At 41.4% G+C, this 16,382-nt stretch overlaps 1 protein-coding gene across 5 annotated transcripts in view; it reads left to right on the forward strand.

The window, feature by feature from the left end:
* The window catches only part of ARHGEF7 (Rho guanine nucleotide exchange factor 7), a 125,707-nt gene extending 118,437 nt beyond the window's left edge, over nucleotides 1-7,270 (forward strand). For 4 of the 5 annotated variants that reach the window (XM_040584539.1, XM_040584541.1, XM_040584542.1 and 1 more), the window contains 3 exons: nucleotides 790-889; nucleotides 1,521-1,575; nucleotides 4,125-7,270. In XM_040584539.1, coding sequence (XP_040440473.1) covers nucleotides 790-889; nucleotides 1,521-1,575; nucleotides 4,125-4,247 — 278 coding nt within the window. In that variant the 3' untranslated portion in view covers nucleotides 4,248-7,270. The other variant, XM_040584540.1, reaches the window with a different exon arrangement.
* Nucleotides 7,271-16,382: the final 9,112 nt, after the last annotated feature.

Consider the following 16,382-nt stretch of genomic DNA (forward strand, 5'->3'; position numbering starts at 1 on the left):
ATAACATTTCTAGAATGCATACTTTATGTATGTATAAATGGATGCACATGTCTGAGCTGTAGATTTTTCTGTTCAGAGCTACTTTTTTAGAATCTGTATGTGTTATCTTGATACAAATTGTAAAAATTGTGAAAAATGTTTTTAAGATATTGGAATGTTTTTTTTTATTGTCACACCATTAAGTGCTTTTAAAAACATAAAGACAAAGTATATATTTCATTTGATAGGAATTTCTTAGAGGACTAAAAGGCTGTAAGTGTATGTATATGTATGTGCATACAGAATTGTGTTGTTTATAGTGTTTCAGGGGAAAGGAGTTTTAACTACTTTTTTCTTCCATCGTTGTATCATTTGATACCACTGTTCTGCTCCTTACTGATAGAGTAATTGGTTTAGAGTGGAATTGTTTCTTCAGTTTGTGTCTGTATGAGATCAGAATCTGTCCATGAGGCTTAAATCACTATTACATGAACACATGTATCTCTGTCAGCTGTGGTGAATTTGTATAGCTTTTACTGAGAGCTGAACGGTGCACTGTCGGTTAAACGGTATAGAATCCCCGTCGATGACACAGGAGTTGTCAGCAGCAGGATAGGAATGTCATAGTTGTAAGGCTGTAGTTGCCAATGTAGAAAATGTGTGAGTTGTGTGTGTGGAGGAAGGGGGGGGGGATGGAAGGTGATACATTTTGGTCAGACAGGTGTATCATGGAATGAATGAAACAGTAATCTTCAAAATGCCACAGCAATATTTGTGAGTTGCTCATTTTGTAATTTATTTTTGCAACAGGTTCCCGTAAAGAATCAGCTCCTCAAGTCCTGCTTCCAGAAGAAGAAAAAATTATTGTAGAAGAAACTAAAAGTAATGGTCAGACTGTTATAGAAGAGAAGTAAGAGAACATTTAATGAATGATGGATTAAAGTAGTAAACTTTGCACTCTTCTTTCTCCTCCCATCTCCCATTATAGTAGTGTATGTATGGCATATTTGTCATAGGGAACAGAGCTGTCTGGAGTATGCTGGCAGTTCTCTTAAGTGCAGCTGGCCTCCGTTTAAATGCTTGTGGTCTGGTTTCTTTGTATATTCTATGCAACATACCACTTCTCGGCACGGAAGGAGTAAGTCTCGCTTGTCCATAATTTTTCCAAGTGCTGTAGGATTTCAGCACTAAATTGATTTCATCTTTCTAGCTAGTATGTGGTGTCATTTTGGTTTTTTGATAAGGTATATGTTGGAAATGAAATACAGTTCTGTTACAGAAAGCTGTAACGCAGAAACCAGCATAGATCCATAATGTGCTTAAGAGGTGTATCCTGTCACAGAAGCTGGTAACAGATCCTTGCCTTACTGAATATAAGTAAGGATAAGAGACAATTTTTTTTAACATAAGTTTGAAATTAGCTGTTAGCTGTGGGGTTTGGTGTTTTTTAAAAATGCATTTCATTTAGCGGTGTGTCTAATAATAGATTTAGAGATGTATTTCTGAAAACCGTTGTAACAGATCGTCTTTTTTCATTTTAGAAGCCTTGTGGACACAGTATATGCATTAAAGGATGAAGTACAGGAGTTAAGACAGGTAGGTAACTTGCTACATTTATAGCAACATGGAGAATGGAAGGATGGAAGTCTTATAGAAATAAATATAGCTTGTAAATTGATTCAGTTTGACAGGAATTAAATTTTGGACTAGATTCACTTTTAAAAGTGAAAGATCAATTTGACAAAAAAGCACCCTCTGCTGTGGTTATCAGTCCTTGGAGCACCAACCTTTGAGAACAGCATTAAGTATCCTCTCTCTGAGGTAACTTACGAAGCTCTCTTCATTTGGTTTTGGATGTTACAACTTGTGAAATGTTTGAAGTGTTAAGCAAATCCTGTTCTGCTGTATCACCAGCAAAATAAGCTTATAGAGACTGAAATAATATTTGCTCTAGAATGTATTATTTTAGTTGTATAAGTGTCTGGATTTATTTAGGCCTTGATTAATGGTCTTTTAGTGACTTGAACACCTGTTATGAATCAGTTCTTAAAACATCTCATTTCCAGAGATGAGAGTATTTTCAGTGTCTGTTGTGGCCTTTTTTTTAATGAGGGCTTAGGGTTAGCTGCTGCTTTGTCACATGGGGGAATTGTGCAAGATCTTACCTGAGTTGCTGGTATCGAAGTTGCAGCTGCTGTTTTAAGTATCCAAAATGAGGTGTTTAAAAGTAGCTTTTTCTTGTTAGGACATGGCCTGTTTAAACCATGCTAAAGCTGCTGCATGTAGTCATTGCTTATTGTGTAGGCAAAAAAGCACTGAATTATCCTCACTTTCCAATGTGTGAATTGGCGAACTGACCTTAACAGTTCTGACTCAAGACGTTGGATAAAATCTCCAGTGTTTAATGTAAAATAGATTTGAATTAAAATTACATTTTAAGCTATGAATGTGAATCCAAATTCTTTGCCCATCTGTAAGCGTGCCCAGTATTTCTAAGGATGTCATGCATGTTCCTGGAAATAGGACAGTTGATGTCTTAAATTCTGCTGTTTTCAACATACAAAGCATGTGTGTCCCAGGTCTGACGCAAAATTGATGGTCTTACTAAAAATATAATTCACTTAATATAAGCATCAGTAATAACCTCATGTGGCCTGGCTGCTTTTGTACAAAGGATAAACACGCTCCCCCACTGAGGCCCTGCAGATATCTGTGTGACCATAAACAAGAAGTTGCCTTCTCCTGAACTTCAAGCAACAGCTCTCTTTCCTGGTTCCTTTCCAAATAGATTGTTCTCTTCAGAATCTTGTACCTTCCAAAGCCAAAACTTATTAAAGCCTGAGCTAATTTCTTTTTTTGTGTGTGTGTATCAGGAGTCTCGGCTTAGAAGCATTTATTGGTCTGCTGCTATGATGTTGCTGACTGGAAAGCGGCAGAAATAATCTCTTGAGCTGGGAAGGTCCCAAGTGACCAAGGGCTTTGTGAATAACGGCTCTCTGGGAGTACATAGCGTGCTGGTTGGTGTAGGCACCAGCCTGCCTGTTGGTGAGAGTTACCACACCGAGTGGGGTGCCTGCCATCGCAGCTTCCATAGGTTATTCATGGCTCTTTCTCCACAGGCACTATACTTAAATAGTACAGTCCTGAACTGGAAATAAATAAATGAATGAATGAATGTAAACTAGGTCTGTACCTACAAGAAAATAATGAAATTTCTGAGTTTCTCAACAGACTTGAGAAGGGAATGGGGTCAGCAAGGCAGCAGCTGTTGATCCTGTCCTGTTTCTAGAAATGTCTGTAAATGACAGCTTATTGGGAGTGCAGTGGTAGCCTTGGATTGCAGATCTGTTTGTTAAACACCCGTAGACTTGTTGTCCTGGTGCTTTAATGTAATGTTGTCTTACCTTCTGGTTGCTTCCCTACTGTTGCCAGCGTCACCTGGGCCTGTACAGGATTAATCAATGTAAGCATTACTGTGGTTTGGTCAGTGACATCCTTGTGGTCCTGTTGTTCACGGTATTTCAATATGGTGCTAAGTATTGAGAACTGACTCAATATAATGTGCAGAGTGGTGGTGTTCCTTGAAATTCAGACTCTTCTTAGACTGTTGGTAGTCATCTGGTTTAAATTTTAGGTCACAAAACACTTTCCAGAGAACATAGTGTTTTTCAAGTTAGTCTTTTCAACTATTTACTTCCCTAACGAAGCAAGTTAATTTGCATTAAGTTTTAAGAAGCATTTCTGAGATTGTGAAACTAGTTATAATCACAGGAGACTCTTAGGGGGGATTTTTATTCTACTTACTGCTCTATTTCCCTTCTCCATTAACAACAAATACGTTCTACTCTTCGTTGATCAGATATGAGCAGAAGAACTCAAGATTATTGGCCATCTGTTACTAGCACTTGCATTATAAAAGACCCCTAAGTATAAATAGGAAATAGTTTAGTCTGATAGATTTTGTTGCATTGTGTGAAGTAACTGTGTGTAACTTGTGAAATTTTAATAGAAGGCTTTGCTTTTGAACAGCTAATAGCAGTCTTACTGAAAAGAGCCTTCAGAATTTGTAATTGACAATGTATCTGTAGTCAGAAAAGATCTGTTAAAAAAACGAAAACACTAATATTTCTGTCGCTATTAAACAGGATAACAAAAAGATGAAGAAATCATTAGAAGAAGAACAAAGAGCTCGCAAGGACTTGGAGAAGCTTGTTAGAAAAGTTCTAAAGAACATGAATGATCCATCTTGGGATGAAACCAACTTATAACTATTTTTTTTTTCTTTTCCCCTTTTTCTTTCTATTGAAAGACCAGTTGTAAAACTGAGCTGGGAAGCCTTCTGACATTAGTCAGTGTTGCATCAAGAGCACTACAAAACAGGATTTAACTGGATCTAGTGATTTCTTGCTCTGAACATATAGAAACAGTCAAGCCATTTACTGAAGCAATCTGTAAAGTGTGGAGACCGTGGATCCTGAACTCTACTAAACTTAATTTGTTTGCATCTAAATTACCTCATTTTGCAGAAAGTGCAGCACCTGACTAAAAGTCCATGTTTTTCAGTGGCTTTTTAATTAAATATATATTTTTCTTGTAAATATCTGTAATTTTGAATGCATATGTGATTGATGTATCAGGGCTGATATGTTATTTTTTTCTCTTGTTATTATAATGGTCACAAGTGTTAGAAATGACGGCAGTACTGTCTTACCTAAAAAAGGTCAGAGTTCTTTGTGGATAATTATGGATTTGTTCCAAATTACCTACTCATCACACATGCAAATTTAAAAACCTATTAAAAACCTATTTTTCCTATTGACCACTATTTAAATCCTTCACTGTTATTTATGTCTGTGCATACATTTTTAAACAGTTTACAAGTCTTTAAGAACAGTATTAAAATACGGAAAATTGTTTATTGACAGTAGAAACAGTTTTTAACTAAACTAATGCCCATGATTTATGTTCTTGTACACTTGTTTGGAAGACTAATCTGTTTTGGCCACCAAAAGACTGATGTACTTGCCTGCTTTTTATGACTGTGATTTTTAGGTGTTTATGTACTACATTTTCTATTGTTGTGCTTAAACATTCAGCTGGCTAATAATTTAATAGATAATGCAGTTTGTTAAAGCAAAAAACCCAACAAAATTTTGTGAATAAATTGTTGCTATTTATGTTTTATGGTCATAACAATTAAATTTAGCTAACCTTTGTGCATAAGACACATGGGCTAGGCCTAACTTCATTCAGAGCTTTGTTTTTTATACCACTATGTAAGACACTCTGAAATTCCCAGACTGTGGAAGCAGTCATTCCTTTCCCACCCTGTTTTCTCAGCATATTGCTGGTTTCTGTCCTACTAGGATTTAAATGGAAACAAATCTGGAGATAGGAATTTTTTTTAAAAAAAATCATACTGTAATTCATAATTTGAACTGTGACAGATTTTCAAATACATAAATGGACATTTATTCCCTAGTCTTACAGGTGCAATTACTGCAATCCTTTCTTGTATTTAAATTAGGAGATGCTACATCACTGCAAATGGTGAGCTTCAGTTGGAGCACTTAAAATATAAATCCCATTAGAGCTCATTGTGTTTCATTGATTTCAGCAAACTTTGGATTAAACTCCAGATGGTGCAATTTTCTGAGGGGTTTTTCTTCAGTTTATTTTAGTCAGAAGTGCAGGTATAGCACAGGTGTGAGTCACGTCTTTTTGTCATGCTGATTTTCTAGTGCCCTTTAACTCCTGTTAAATTTAATGCTCAGACTTGAGCAAATGTTTATATGAACTTTTAACGAGTAGGAGCCAGGATGGTTAGGGTGGTAAGAATTTTCATGCACATTTTGAATCTAATGAAAAAGCTATTTTTAAAGCTATCCACTTTTCTCATCCAAGAACAACTTGTTGTTTCAAATGGGAAAGAACATCAGTGATTACATGCTTGAGAAACAATTCCGTGGGAATGGACTGAATAGGCAATTAGTTGTCTGTTTTAAAAAGCTGAATATGTTTGTAGGTATTCTAACTGGTGTTCCTACAGTTTTAAAATGTCTTCCTTTTAATTCTAGAGGAGGAGACTGGGTAAGAAAACTAAAAATGTCTACAGTATCAGAGCTACGTATATTCACAAACTTTACATTTATGATAATTCTTGATACCAAAATCTTTTCCTGTTTGCAGTTGCACAAAAGATGTGGACTGACACTTGCGTTCATCTTCGTATTTATACTCCCACTAAAAGCTAAGTGATACTAAACCCTATGTATTCATAATTCTGGCTAAATTTAGGAATTTTGCTAACATTTTTCCTTTCTGACAGGCTATTTTCAGAGTGAATTTTAATTTTCAATTGAGCATATGTGAGAAAGGGCATTCTGGAGGAAGAAGTATAAAAGGAATACATTAATCTTACCAGTATTTAGCAGATTTTAACTCAGGAACAACTTCCATCATAACAATTTGTTTTGCATTATATTGCAATATATTGCAACGAGTGGCATTGCTGTATAGATTTGCTGACTCTTAGTACCTGTGGTTATGATTTCTGACAGTACCCCTATACTGACATCTAATGAACATGCCTTAAACAATGGGATTAAGCAATTAAGGAGTTGTTAAATATGACCAGGACCTAGGGACTGATTTTATCTGATTTTATTCAAGGTGGATTGGGATGACTTAAGTTTAAAAAAAAAAAAAAAAAAAAAAAAAAAGAAAGAAAAAAGCCCCCCACCTAATATTGTAGGTAATTTTTGTCTCTAGTGCAGAGAGCAAGCTTCAGGCTTTTCGGGATCCAAGGAATATCTGAACTTTTTTCTTTGACAATTTGTTATACTGTATATAGATTGTAAATTTCACCATGGACCTTCTGAATTGTTGGAACTTTATATAAAGCATGGATAAATGGGGCACTGTTTATTTAACCTATTAAAGGGTTATTTCTTTGCTCTCATCATTTAGGGATGAGGAGATGAAGCCATTTCTTATCCTATAGATGTGAAGCACTTTCAGTTCTCGACTGTCCAAAATGTAGCATAACGTTTCTGTGTACTTAACTGATGTATGCGTGTTTGTCTCACCATGTCATGGCATCTTAAAGATTGAACAACTGACCGCCTTTGTATAAACCTTCTTAACGCCAATCATTTAGGGAATTTAGAGTGTCTGTTTACGGTATCTGTGGAGAATTCAAATTTAGTTTAGACCTCACAATAATACCCTGATATCGACTACTAAAGTGTTTATGCTACATCGTTGTAATTAAACCATGATTTTTCCCCTATCCTGTGAAGTGTTACATTTCATGTCTAGTATGTGGGCTATGAGATTAAGAAGGAAAATTGCTTTACTTTTTTTGGTGTTTCATATAAATAACCTCTGATATTTAATAGTTGATACACTACCATGAAAAGGCTTTCTTATGGTCTTTTTATAACAGAAATTTGATGCCTGAAAAACAAACCAAACTAAGGGTTGTTTAGAGGGATGAGAAGGAGGGTCTTAACTGTCTTATGCTGAGGAATTGTAACTTTCTTTGGCAACCTGACCTGCTAGGGTAATGGAAGAGATGGAGGAGATCAGAGAGAAGACTGTGAAAAGGAAGAAAGAAAGCAAGAAACACTTGAAAAGCAAATTGTTGCGTAAAGTAAAATTGTCTGCATGCACAATGTATCTGAATAGAACTTAACATTTATGACAAGTGTGTAGCAGAGGGAGATTATTTGGTTGGTGCTACCTGAAATAGGGGAGGGGGATGATTTTTATGGTAGGAACATTGTCAATACTGCTTTATGCTGTGTGATGGGATGGGCAAAGCTAAGTGTAGGGAGTCCTTTCTTCATACAGATGGCTTCAGTCTTTAGGCAAGACATTTGAAGGGGTTAATAACTGAGCTTAGATATGTGAAATACAGTAATTCCAGCTTAGTTTACCAAGGAGGTGTGCTTAAAAAGAGTAGAGGACTTTAAGTGTAGCATTTTACAACTTTTGTCAGAAGAAATCTCGTATTTTACTACTATTTTCTTGGTTCATCACTGTAAAGACAGGTATTGCCTGCAATTTGAAATAATCATTTATTTTTCACCCTAAAAGTGTTTTGACAGTTTTTGAGTGTGATTTATTGTGGTGGGTTGACCATGGCTGGCTGCCAGACCCCCACCCAGCTGCTTTCTTACTCTCCTTCCTCAGCAGGAGACGGGAGAGGGAGTAAGATGGAAAAGCTTGTGGGTTGAGATAAACACTGATTTCTTGCCATTTAAAAATAATTTGGATGGTGATGAACAAAGGGGAAAAGCAAAGCTGCCCTACCCCCACTCTTCCCTTCCCAGGCTGAACTTCACTCCTTCATTCATGACTCCTCTCTTCCCCTCTCCCCCCACCAAGCAGCACGGGGCATAGGGGTTGCGGTCTGTCCACAGCTGTTCCTCTTTCCTGTTCCTCCTCCATGTTTTTCCCTGCCCTGGTGTGGGTCCTCTCCATGGCCTGCGGCCCTTCAAGGGTAAACCAGCTCCAGTCTGGGTTCCCCCTGGGCTACCATCCCTGCCGGGAGCCTGGGCCAGTGTGGGCTCTGTGGACTGCAGCTTCCTTCAGGGCACCTACTCCAGCATGGGGTCCTTCACGGGCTGCAGGGTGGGTATCTGCTCTGGCATGGACCTCTGGGCTGGGCGGGGACAACTTGCTTCGCTGTAGTCTTCACAGCCTACAGGGGAGCCTCCTGCAGCACCTGGAGCACCTTGTTCCCCTTCCCGTCTGACCTGGGTGTTTCCAGGGCTGTTGCTCATGCTTTTTTCTCACTGCTTCGCTCTGCTTTCCTGGATGCACCACCATTCTGGCTGAGGGACTCAGCTGTGTCCTGAACCCCTGCTGCTTGTCCAAGAGGTATCTAGTTTACACCCTGGTGAAGCAGCTACACATAGTAGGCTCAGAAGTTTAGGTGCAGGACCTGCTGTTACCCACTTACAGTGGACACCTTTGCTTGCTGTGACAGGGCAGGAGGTGGGAAAGGAAGGAACACGTAACAACTGTTGGTTATGGGAACAAGATGCCTGAAATAGTTAAGCAAGGTGTGAGTGAAGGGGGTGTGTATGTACGTGTACACCACAAATCCCAGTGTGTTGATGTTGAAGGGTCCCAGGAATGTGTAGTTTGCACTTTGGAGAAATGCTGAGATGAAATTTGAGATGAATTTGCTGTACAAGGCGTGCTTTGTAATCTGGAAAAAGGATGTACGCTTGCTGTATTTTACCTTGTGTGCTCTGCGCTTGGGCTTTCTCTGTAATTCATGTGAAACAATTATCATCGTGGAAGAGGAGCTGAGCCTGCATTTGGAACTAAGTTAACCTCCGGAGCTTTCTGTTAATTTGAGCGGCTGCCCTCAGGACACTGTTCAGGTTTGTTCAGGCCCAAGCCTAATTCTTATGTTAGAAGGAAATGAGAGCTCCAGTTCAGTGAGGGACTGGTGAACGGTTACAACTCCATCACTGTTTACGTAGAGCAGATCTTCGCAGTCTGCAGTTTGCTGAGATGCTCTCATTAGTTCCTGAACGTTCTCACTTGATGTCCCTTCTGCTGAACGTGCACGGGCTCTCCTTTATGCACGGCAGAGCTTACTTCTGTGCTTTCACTGCAAGAAAAGTCCTGAGTGGGCGTGAAGCTGTTGTGGCCCCCATTGGCCTGGCTGTGCCATGTACACCTGCAGGCATACCTGCTGGCTTGCCAATTAATGTGGCAGTACTAACAAGCCTGGGCAGGTAAGGATCAGTACAAGTCTCACTGTCCTCAGTGTCCTCTGCCTAAGCAGTGAGTCTGATCATGAGGCTGGTTTTAGGGTGACATCTAAAAGGCAACAGACACTGATACAGTGAAAAAGCTTTCACCTACTGCTATATACCAGCCCCAGGAATGTGGGGTGCATTATGTGGCACCCAAATATCAGAATTGTATGATATCTCAAATTGGAAGGGATCCATTAAGGGTTGAGTCCAACTCCCTGCTCCTTGCCCGACTATTTAACTAAGAGCGTCATCCAGGTGTTCCTTGAACTCTGACAGGCATGGTGCTGTGACTGCTGCCTTGGTGAGCCTGTTCCAGTCACCCCCTTGGTGAAGAACCTTTTCCTAGTGTTCAATCTTATGCCCGTTTTTTTTTTTTTTTTTTACCTAGTGTATTGCTCAGGTTTTGTTAGACATCTCTTGCTTGTCGAGCAGCCTATGATAGATGAGCAATACAGAAACAGCATGTTTTTACAGTATTTTTCCAGCAGAGGACTGTGTTAGCTTCTGCTTTGTCTGAAACCACTCACAGTTTCCCTGAATTTGTTATTATTTGTACTTTACTATGCTTTTATAACAAACTGGTGTTAGGCTTTCTGTATATTTTGGAGCTGCTTTTCAAGCTCCAGGAAATACAGTCTATTGAGCTTTTGTGCTGTAGAACAAAAGTGGACAGTCACGGTTGAAAGTGTTCACGCAGTGTTGGACCTAGCCATGTGCATGGGATTTTTATGGGTTTTTTAGCACTTCCCCGTGGCCACCTGACTTACAGCATCTGTACATTCAGCATTCAGACAGAGGAAGATTTGTGCTCCTGATCCCTTAACCATTCATCTCAAGACCCTGAAGTCTCTTCTGATCACCCTTGGTGGTCTTACTGCAACTTCATTGCTGCCTACATGAAAAAGCAATAATGGATAATAATCCAAGGGCTGTACCAGAGTAGGAAGCTTTCTTGTACCATCTTTAATCCAGGCCCTAGGAAGGCAGTGGCCTTCCCTAAGCAGTGGGTCTGGTCGGCATGTTGGGCCTTCTATTGCCCTCAGAATAGAGTCTTCTATGACAGTAGCCCCTCGTTTTTCTTAATGCAGGTGATCTGGATGGGAGGTATAGGCTGACCTAACCTTGGTGACACCTCCAACCTAGATGGACCATCATCATTGTTTGGTTCCACTTGCAGAGCCTTGTACTTATTGTACAAAGGCATGTGGAAAGGTGAGGTAGTCATGGAGATGTGCCTGCTGTGCATTATCCCCCTGCTGCAGTGAATCCTGACACTTGGTTTATGAGATAGGATGTGCTCTTGCACATGTTTAATGTTAATGTAAAGGATTCCCCAGCTGCCATCCAATAGTAGTCTTGGTGAGGGACCACTACCTGGAGTAGATAGTTCACTTGAGAAAACAAAACAAAATGGCCATTATCCAAACATGGATGTGGGCAGCCATGTCTGAGTCTCCTTTGTTCCGTCAAACTGTATGCAGGAATCTTGCTTCTGAGATCTGTCAGTTCACAGATAACCGGGGAGCAAACAACATGTCCCATCTTGCATACCAGCTGCTGAATCAGGGGGAGGGTTGGAGGTGAGCTTTATCTACAAATATTGGAAGGGCAGAACTTTTTTTTGACTTTGAGTGGTTGGGTGTGCATACATAGGCAACACATCTTGGGTTGCCAAGACTACTTGGCAACTTTTCCTACTCATGCCAAAAACTTGGCAATTTTTCCTACTCATGGAAAAGAAGAAAAAGACTGGAGACCATAATGACCAGATTTACATGTTACTGGTTTGGGAAAGTAATAAAGAAATGGGTTCAAGAACCTTGAATTATTCTCATTTATCAGACTTCATTTCTGGTTGAATGGAGAACGTAAATCCCGAGGGCTTTGTGCATAGAAATATTCCCAGGCCTAGTTTTGGGGCTGTAAAACACATTTATAAATTATCAAATTTATGTCTACAACATACTTGAGTATCTGCTATGGATAGCTGCACCTATCAGCACTGCATAATTTGCCTTCTGCAGGTTATAAAATGGGAAAGTTGTTCTGAAAGGACATAGGAAACACACATAAAGACATAGGAAGCGCACAATTTGTAGGTGAAATTCAGCCTAGCCCCCTGAAATGGTTTATCTTTTTGGTGTTTGCCTGTTATTTTGAAGACAACGAAGACTCACAGCATAAAAATTTGTATTCCAGGTATTTTTGCTTCTGTCCATTTGTAATTTATTGGAGTACATTTAGAAGTGCCCTTAAACCAACTTAGATTAACTGGGTTTTATTAGGAAGCAAATTGAAATAACATTGCAATGCATTTCCCATTAGTAGGGAAGCCTTTGATTAAAAGAAAAAAAGCATTTTTTCTTTCTCTGGCTATTCTGAATGGCTTTCTGATCATTGAGTGTCAGATTTTAACAGCATTTACCATGGAATACTTAACATGAAGAGTTATGCTTTCTGCAAGGCTGTGGATAAAAGAGCTCAGATGCATCTGTGTAAGGTGAGAAGCTTTGGTGTAGAGCAGGAGAAAAAGTAATTTCTACCTAAATCATACATGTCTATAAGGCTGGATTCATCTGCAAAGCCCCGTGTGGTGTGTGCTGGGAGGATTCTTCTCGGCAGAGGCTTTTAGAAGCCAGTTTGACCATCATGTAGCAAGTCATCCTTTGTGCTGCACTCCAAAAGGATGGCCATCGGCTGGTTTGCACTCAGATAAATTAGGCAGTCCCACGCAAAGGTGTGCTGAGGGGGGTGGGGAGGGGGAGGCATGACAGAGGAAGCAGGGGGCTATGACATGGGGCTGAGCTCTGCGGTGAGAAAAACAGAGTGAAAAAACCCTTTTCTCATTATCCTGATAGAGGAAGTACTGACATGATCCTTTGGCAAGATGGCACCATCCTGTGTGCTACGCACACTGTGAAGAACAGGAGTGTGAAAACTTGAGTGGGAAGTGACAGGTGAGGAGGAGCTTGGCATTGCTCAGAACCTGAGCTCTTGGAAGAATTTGGAGTGACTGGCTTTATTTGAGGGAAAGGGGTAAACAGGACCAAACCCACTATGCAACCCACAGACATTGTCCCAGCTGAGGTGGAAAGTTTGGGGTGGCTTTTTGTCCACAGAGCGTGAGCTCCTCGTTTTACTGTGTTCTACTCCATTTCTCCTCTACGTGACGCCTCCCACGTCCACCCACTGGTGACTGTGACACAAAATGGAACACTGTGTGACCTCACCAAGCATTGGCCTGCACTGTGGGGGTTGGAGGCTGGGAGGCAGGTACTGAGCAGCTGGAAAAGCCGCTACTCCTAAAATTGAAGCTACTGACCTGAGCTGCACTAAATGCTTTGGTTTTCTCAATTGCATTAGATTTCCCCCTTGCCTTTTTACCCTTCGTTTCCAGCTGAACCTGTGGCTTCCCAGAAACTCTTCTTCATAGCACTGCCAATAGAAAGAGCAGATGTACTCCATGAAGAAGCGTTTTCTTTTAGGGTGCTTCTTCACATCTTCCTTTCAGCCTTCTCCTCTAAGTCACATAGCATCATTGACCATAAACTCGCTGTCGGTGTTCAGGTGAGATCTCCAAGCTGTCCACAGGGAAGATTTCCCGGTAAGGTTAGAAAGAAGCAATGCAGTTTACTCTGTGTATTCATGCATTTTTCAGGCACTGACTGTGCTACACCATAATATATTGAACTACTCGGTGAGCTATTACTTTGTTCCTAGGCAAAAACGTGCTGGTGTGAGGCTGTTCTGCCTGTCTTGCAGCTTTTGGAAACGCTCCATGATTGGCCTTCATGAAGTAGCATCTATTTTTATCTTGATTTAAGGAGAATCATTTACAGAGCTTTTTAAGTCTAGTGAGCACTGGTTTATAGGAAATTCAGGAACTCAGCCCCTTTGTCAAATGTGGTCAAAGTCTACCAGATGGTTCAAAAATTGTGCAGATTGGGAGGGATTATGAGAAACGGAGGAGCTGGCCAAGTGATTTTGTCATGTTTGTAGGTACTTCAGGAAAGTGAAGTAAAAATGGTGTGTATAGACTTGTAACGAAACATGTCGTTGCTTGTCACCCTTGAAAGAACTGCAAGTAACACGACGGAGCTGGGCTGCATCAGACTGCTATTTTATGGGGTGCTGGGATGTGGGTGCCTGTGTGGCAGTGACTTCTGCCTGGCACAGCTGAAGCCTGGAGGTTATGGCTGCCCATAGGCACAATGTCATGTGGACATTTGCAGTTTTGTGAGGGGGAAAAAAAACACCAGAACAAACAACTTTTTAAAGCAAATAACACTTTGCTTGTTTAGTTGCCAAGCTCTGTTTTCCGAACAGCTACCCAGCACATTTGGAATGGTGTTGCTGGACTTTTGTCTGCCTATTCAGTGTGAAGTAGTACCATGGATATTTGAAGGAAAAAATAAAAAGAGCTGAGGAATACTGATTAAGGGAACCCCACTGACTTACAGATATCCTCTGCAACTTGAGAAAAGGCAACTAGAGCAAACGCAAACTTCCGCACCAAAACCCTATTCTGTGTACTTGTCACAGACGTACATCCTCTTGTCTCTGGTGCTTTCTCCCTCCTGCTCATGGCTCAGGGTCTGTTGCTGTTCTCAAACCCTTTCTCCCTTTGATTACTAGCTCTCAGCTGCAGAGATCATGGGTTTTGTGCTGGCTTATGTGGTCCTGGGCAATGCCTTTTCTTCACCTCCTTGGCTCTGCAAGGGTCATTCCTCAGGCAGCCCTGATCAGATCTGATCTTTTTGAGCCCAGCTCTTTTTCAGCTGTCCACGAAAGCCCCTGGTCTGAACCAAGCTCTCCCACTGGCTGCTTGGATGCCATCCTGGAGCCATAACTGCAGGGGTTCGATAGTGGATTGTTTAGATGTGCTGCTACAGTTGTGTAAAGAAAAATATTTTAAATGCGTTTGCCTAAATGAATATGAAACCAACATGATTGTCCATATTAAACTGAGATGGAAATGGAAAGATGGATGAAACAAACAAACAAAAAGCCCTCCTGGATGGCAGATTTCTTCTTCAGCCCCCTCATTTATATTTATCCCAATATCATGTTACGTCTGAAGTGGACAATGAAATGTGGGGTTTGTGCTGACACCTGAGAGCGCTGAGCCTGGATGGCATCTCTAAATAGGGTGGACTTTGTTCTTGGATGCCTGCATCCTCTAAAGTGCAATTCATCTATCGCCCTGCAAATGCCTGCGGTGAAGAGGTGAATCCACGGGTGAATGTTCACTACCAGTGTAGGAATCACTTCATCTCACTACAGAATGCATGGGAGCAGTGGTATGGAGGAGCAGTGGTGGAAGAGAAGCAGCCTCTGAAGAAGGTGTAAATTAAGGACAGCTTACAGAGTAGAAGTAAATTAAAGAAGTGTCTTAAGAACTTTAATGCGAGTCCCCAAGGAATGAAGAACGTGCTGCTGTTAGCTGGGTTTTCTGTACTTGATATGAGGGAAGTAGGTACTCACAGCAATCAAAACATCACTCAGGAGTGGCAGAGCAGCACTGCTTGTGGGAAATCCATACTGGGGCCTTCAAATTAAATGCAGAAGGCATCAAGAAACTCTGGACTCCAGTGAGACCTCCTTCCCATCCATCTCCTTCCCCCAGATCTTGTAAAATCCCTCCTCCCGCGCTCTGAAGGAGTCTCTTTAACGTGCTTGGCCGAGGAAACTGCGCACTCTGCTTTTTACTGCGGTTTCCCGTGGGTTTTTATCCTTCCCTGAAAGGAGAGCAAAGCCTGCGGCTGCTGGGGGACTTTACACGCGGTGGCTTTCGCTGCTTCTGGTGGAGCCGGGCGGCCGGCGGGCCGCGGGGCCGCGCTGGCGGGGGAGGGGCTCCTCCTGCTGGCGGCGGGCGGGCAGGGCAGGGCGGGCGGGCAGGGCGGGCAGGGCCGGCAGCCTCCTGGGCCTCTTGGCGTGTAGGATGGTGGTTTTTCCCCTAAGCTTTTATTCCACCATCGTCTTATGTATTTTTTTTTTTTATTATTATTATTTCCCCCCAAGTATGTTACATGGGAGCACTCAGGGAGGGAGGGACTCCCTTACTGTTTGTCTGTACCAGACCGAGCCTCCAAGGTGTTGGTGGTGCCCAGCCAGGTGTTTCAGCTCCTCAGTTCATGGTGGGATTCAGGGCAGCAATGTGAAGAGGGGGATATAGTTCAGGACAGATGTTTGTTTTGGTATATCTAGGTGAATCCTGGCTCCAGTGCAGACAGATGTGTACATCTATCGGTACTTGAGTAGTTACCTTAAGATGTGGGAACCTGTGCATTCTTTGGAGCCCATGCTAGTTACATACTCACGGAATGCAGCAGCAATCAAGGAAAATAATGTTTTAAACAGGACGTTGCCTAAAATCCTCCCAAATAATCCTTTCTCTTAGGAACTCTTGCTGTTGCTTTGGCATTTTCTTTATTTCCTTTCTTGTCGGTTAACCCTGACAGGCAGTTTGGCACCATGCAGCTGCTCACTCATCGTCACCCCTGCCCCAGTGGGATGGGGGAGAGGATTGGAAGGGTAATGAGATAAAGACAGTTTAACAGGTAAAGAAAAAGCCATACACACAAGCAAAGCAAAACAAGGAATCCATTCACCACTTCCCAT

Source organism: Falco naumanni, chromosome 2, assembly GCF_017639655.2.
Source record: "Falco naumanni isolate bFalNau1 chromosome 2, bFalNau1.pat, whole genome shotgun sequence".
Classification (NCBI taxonomy): Eukaryota; Metazoa; Chordata; class Aves; order Falconiformes; family Falconidae; genus Falco; species Falco naumanni.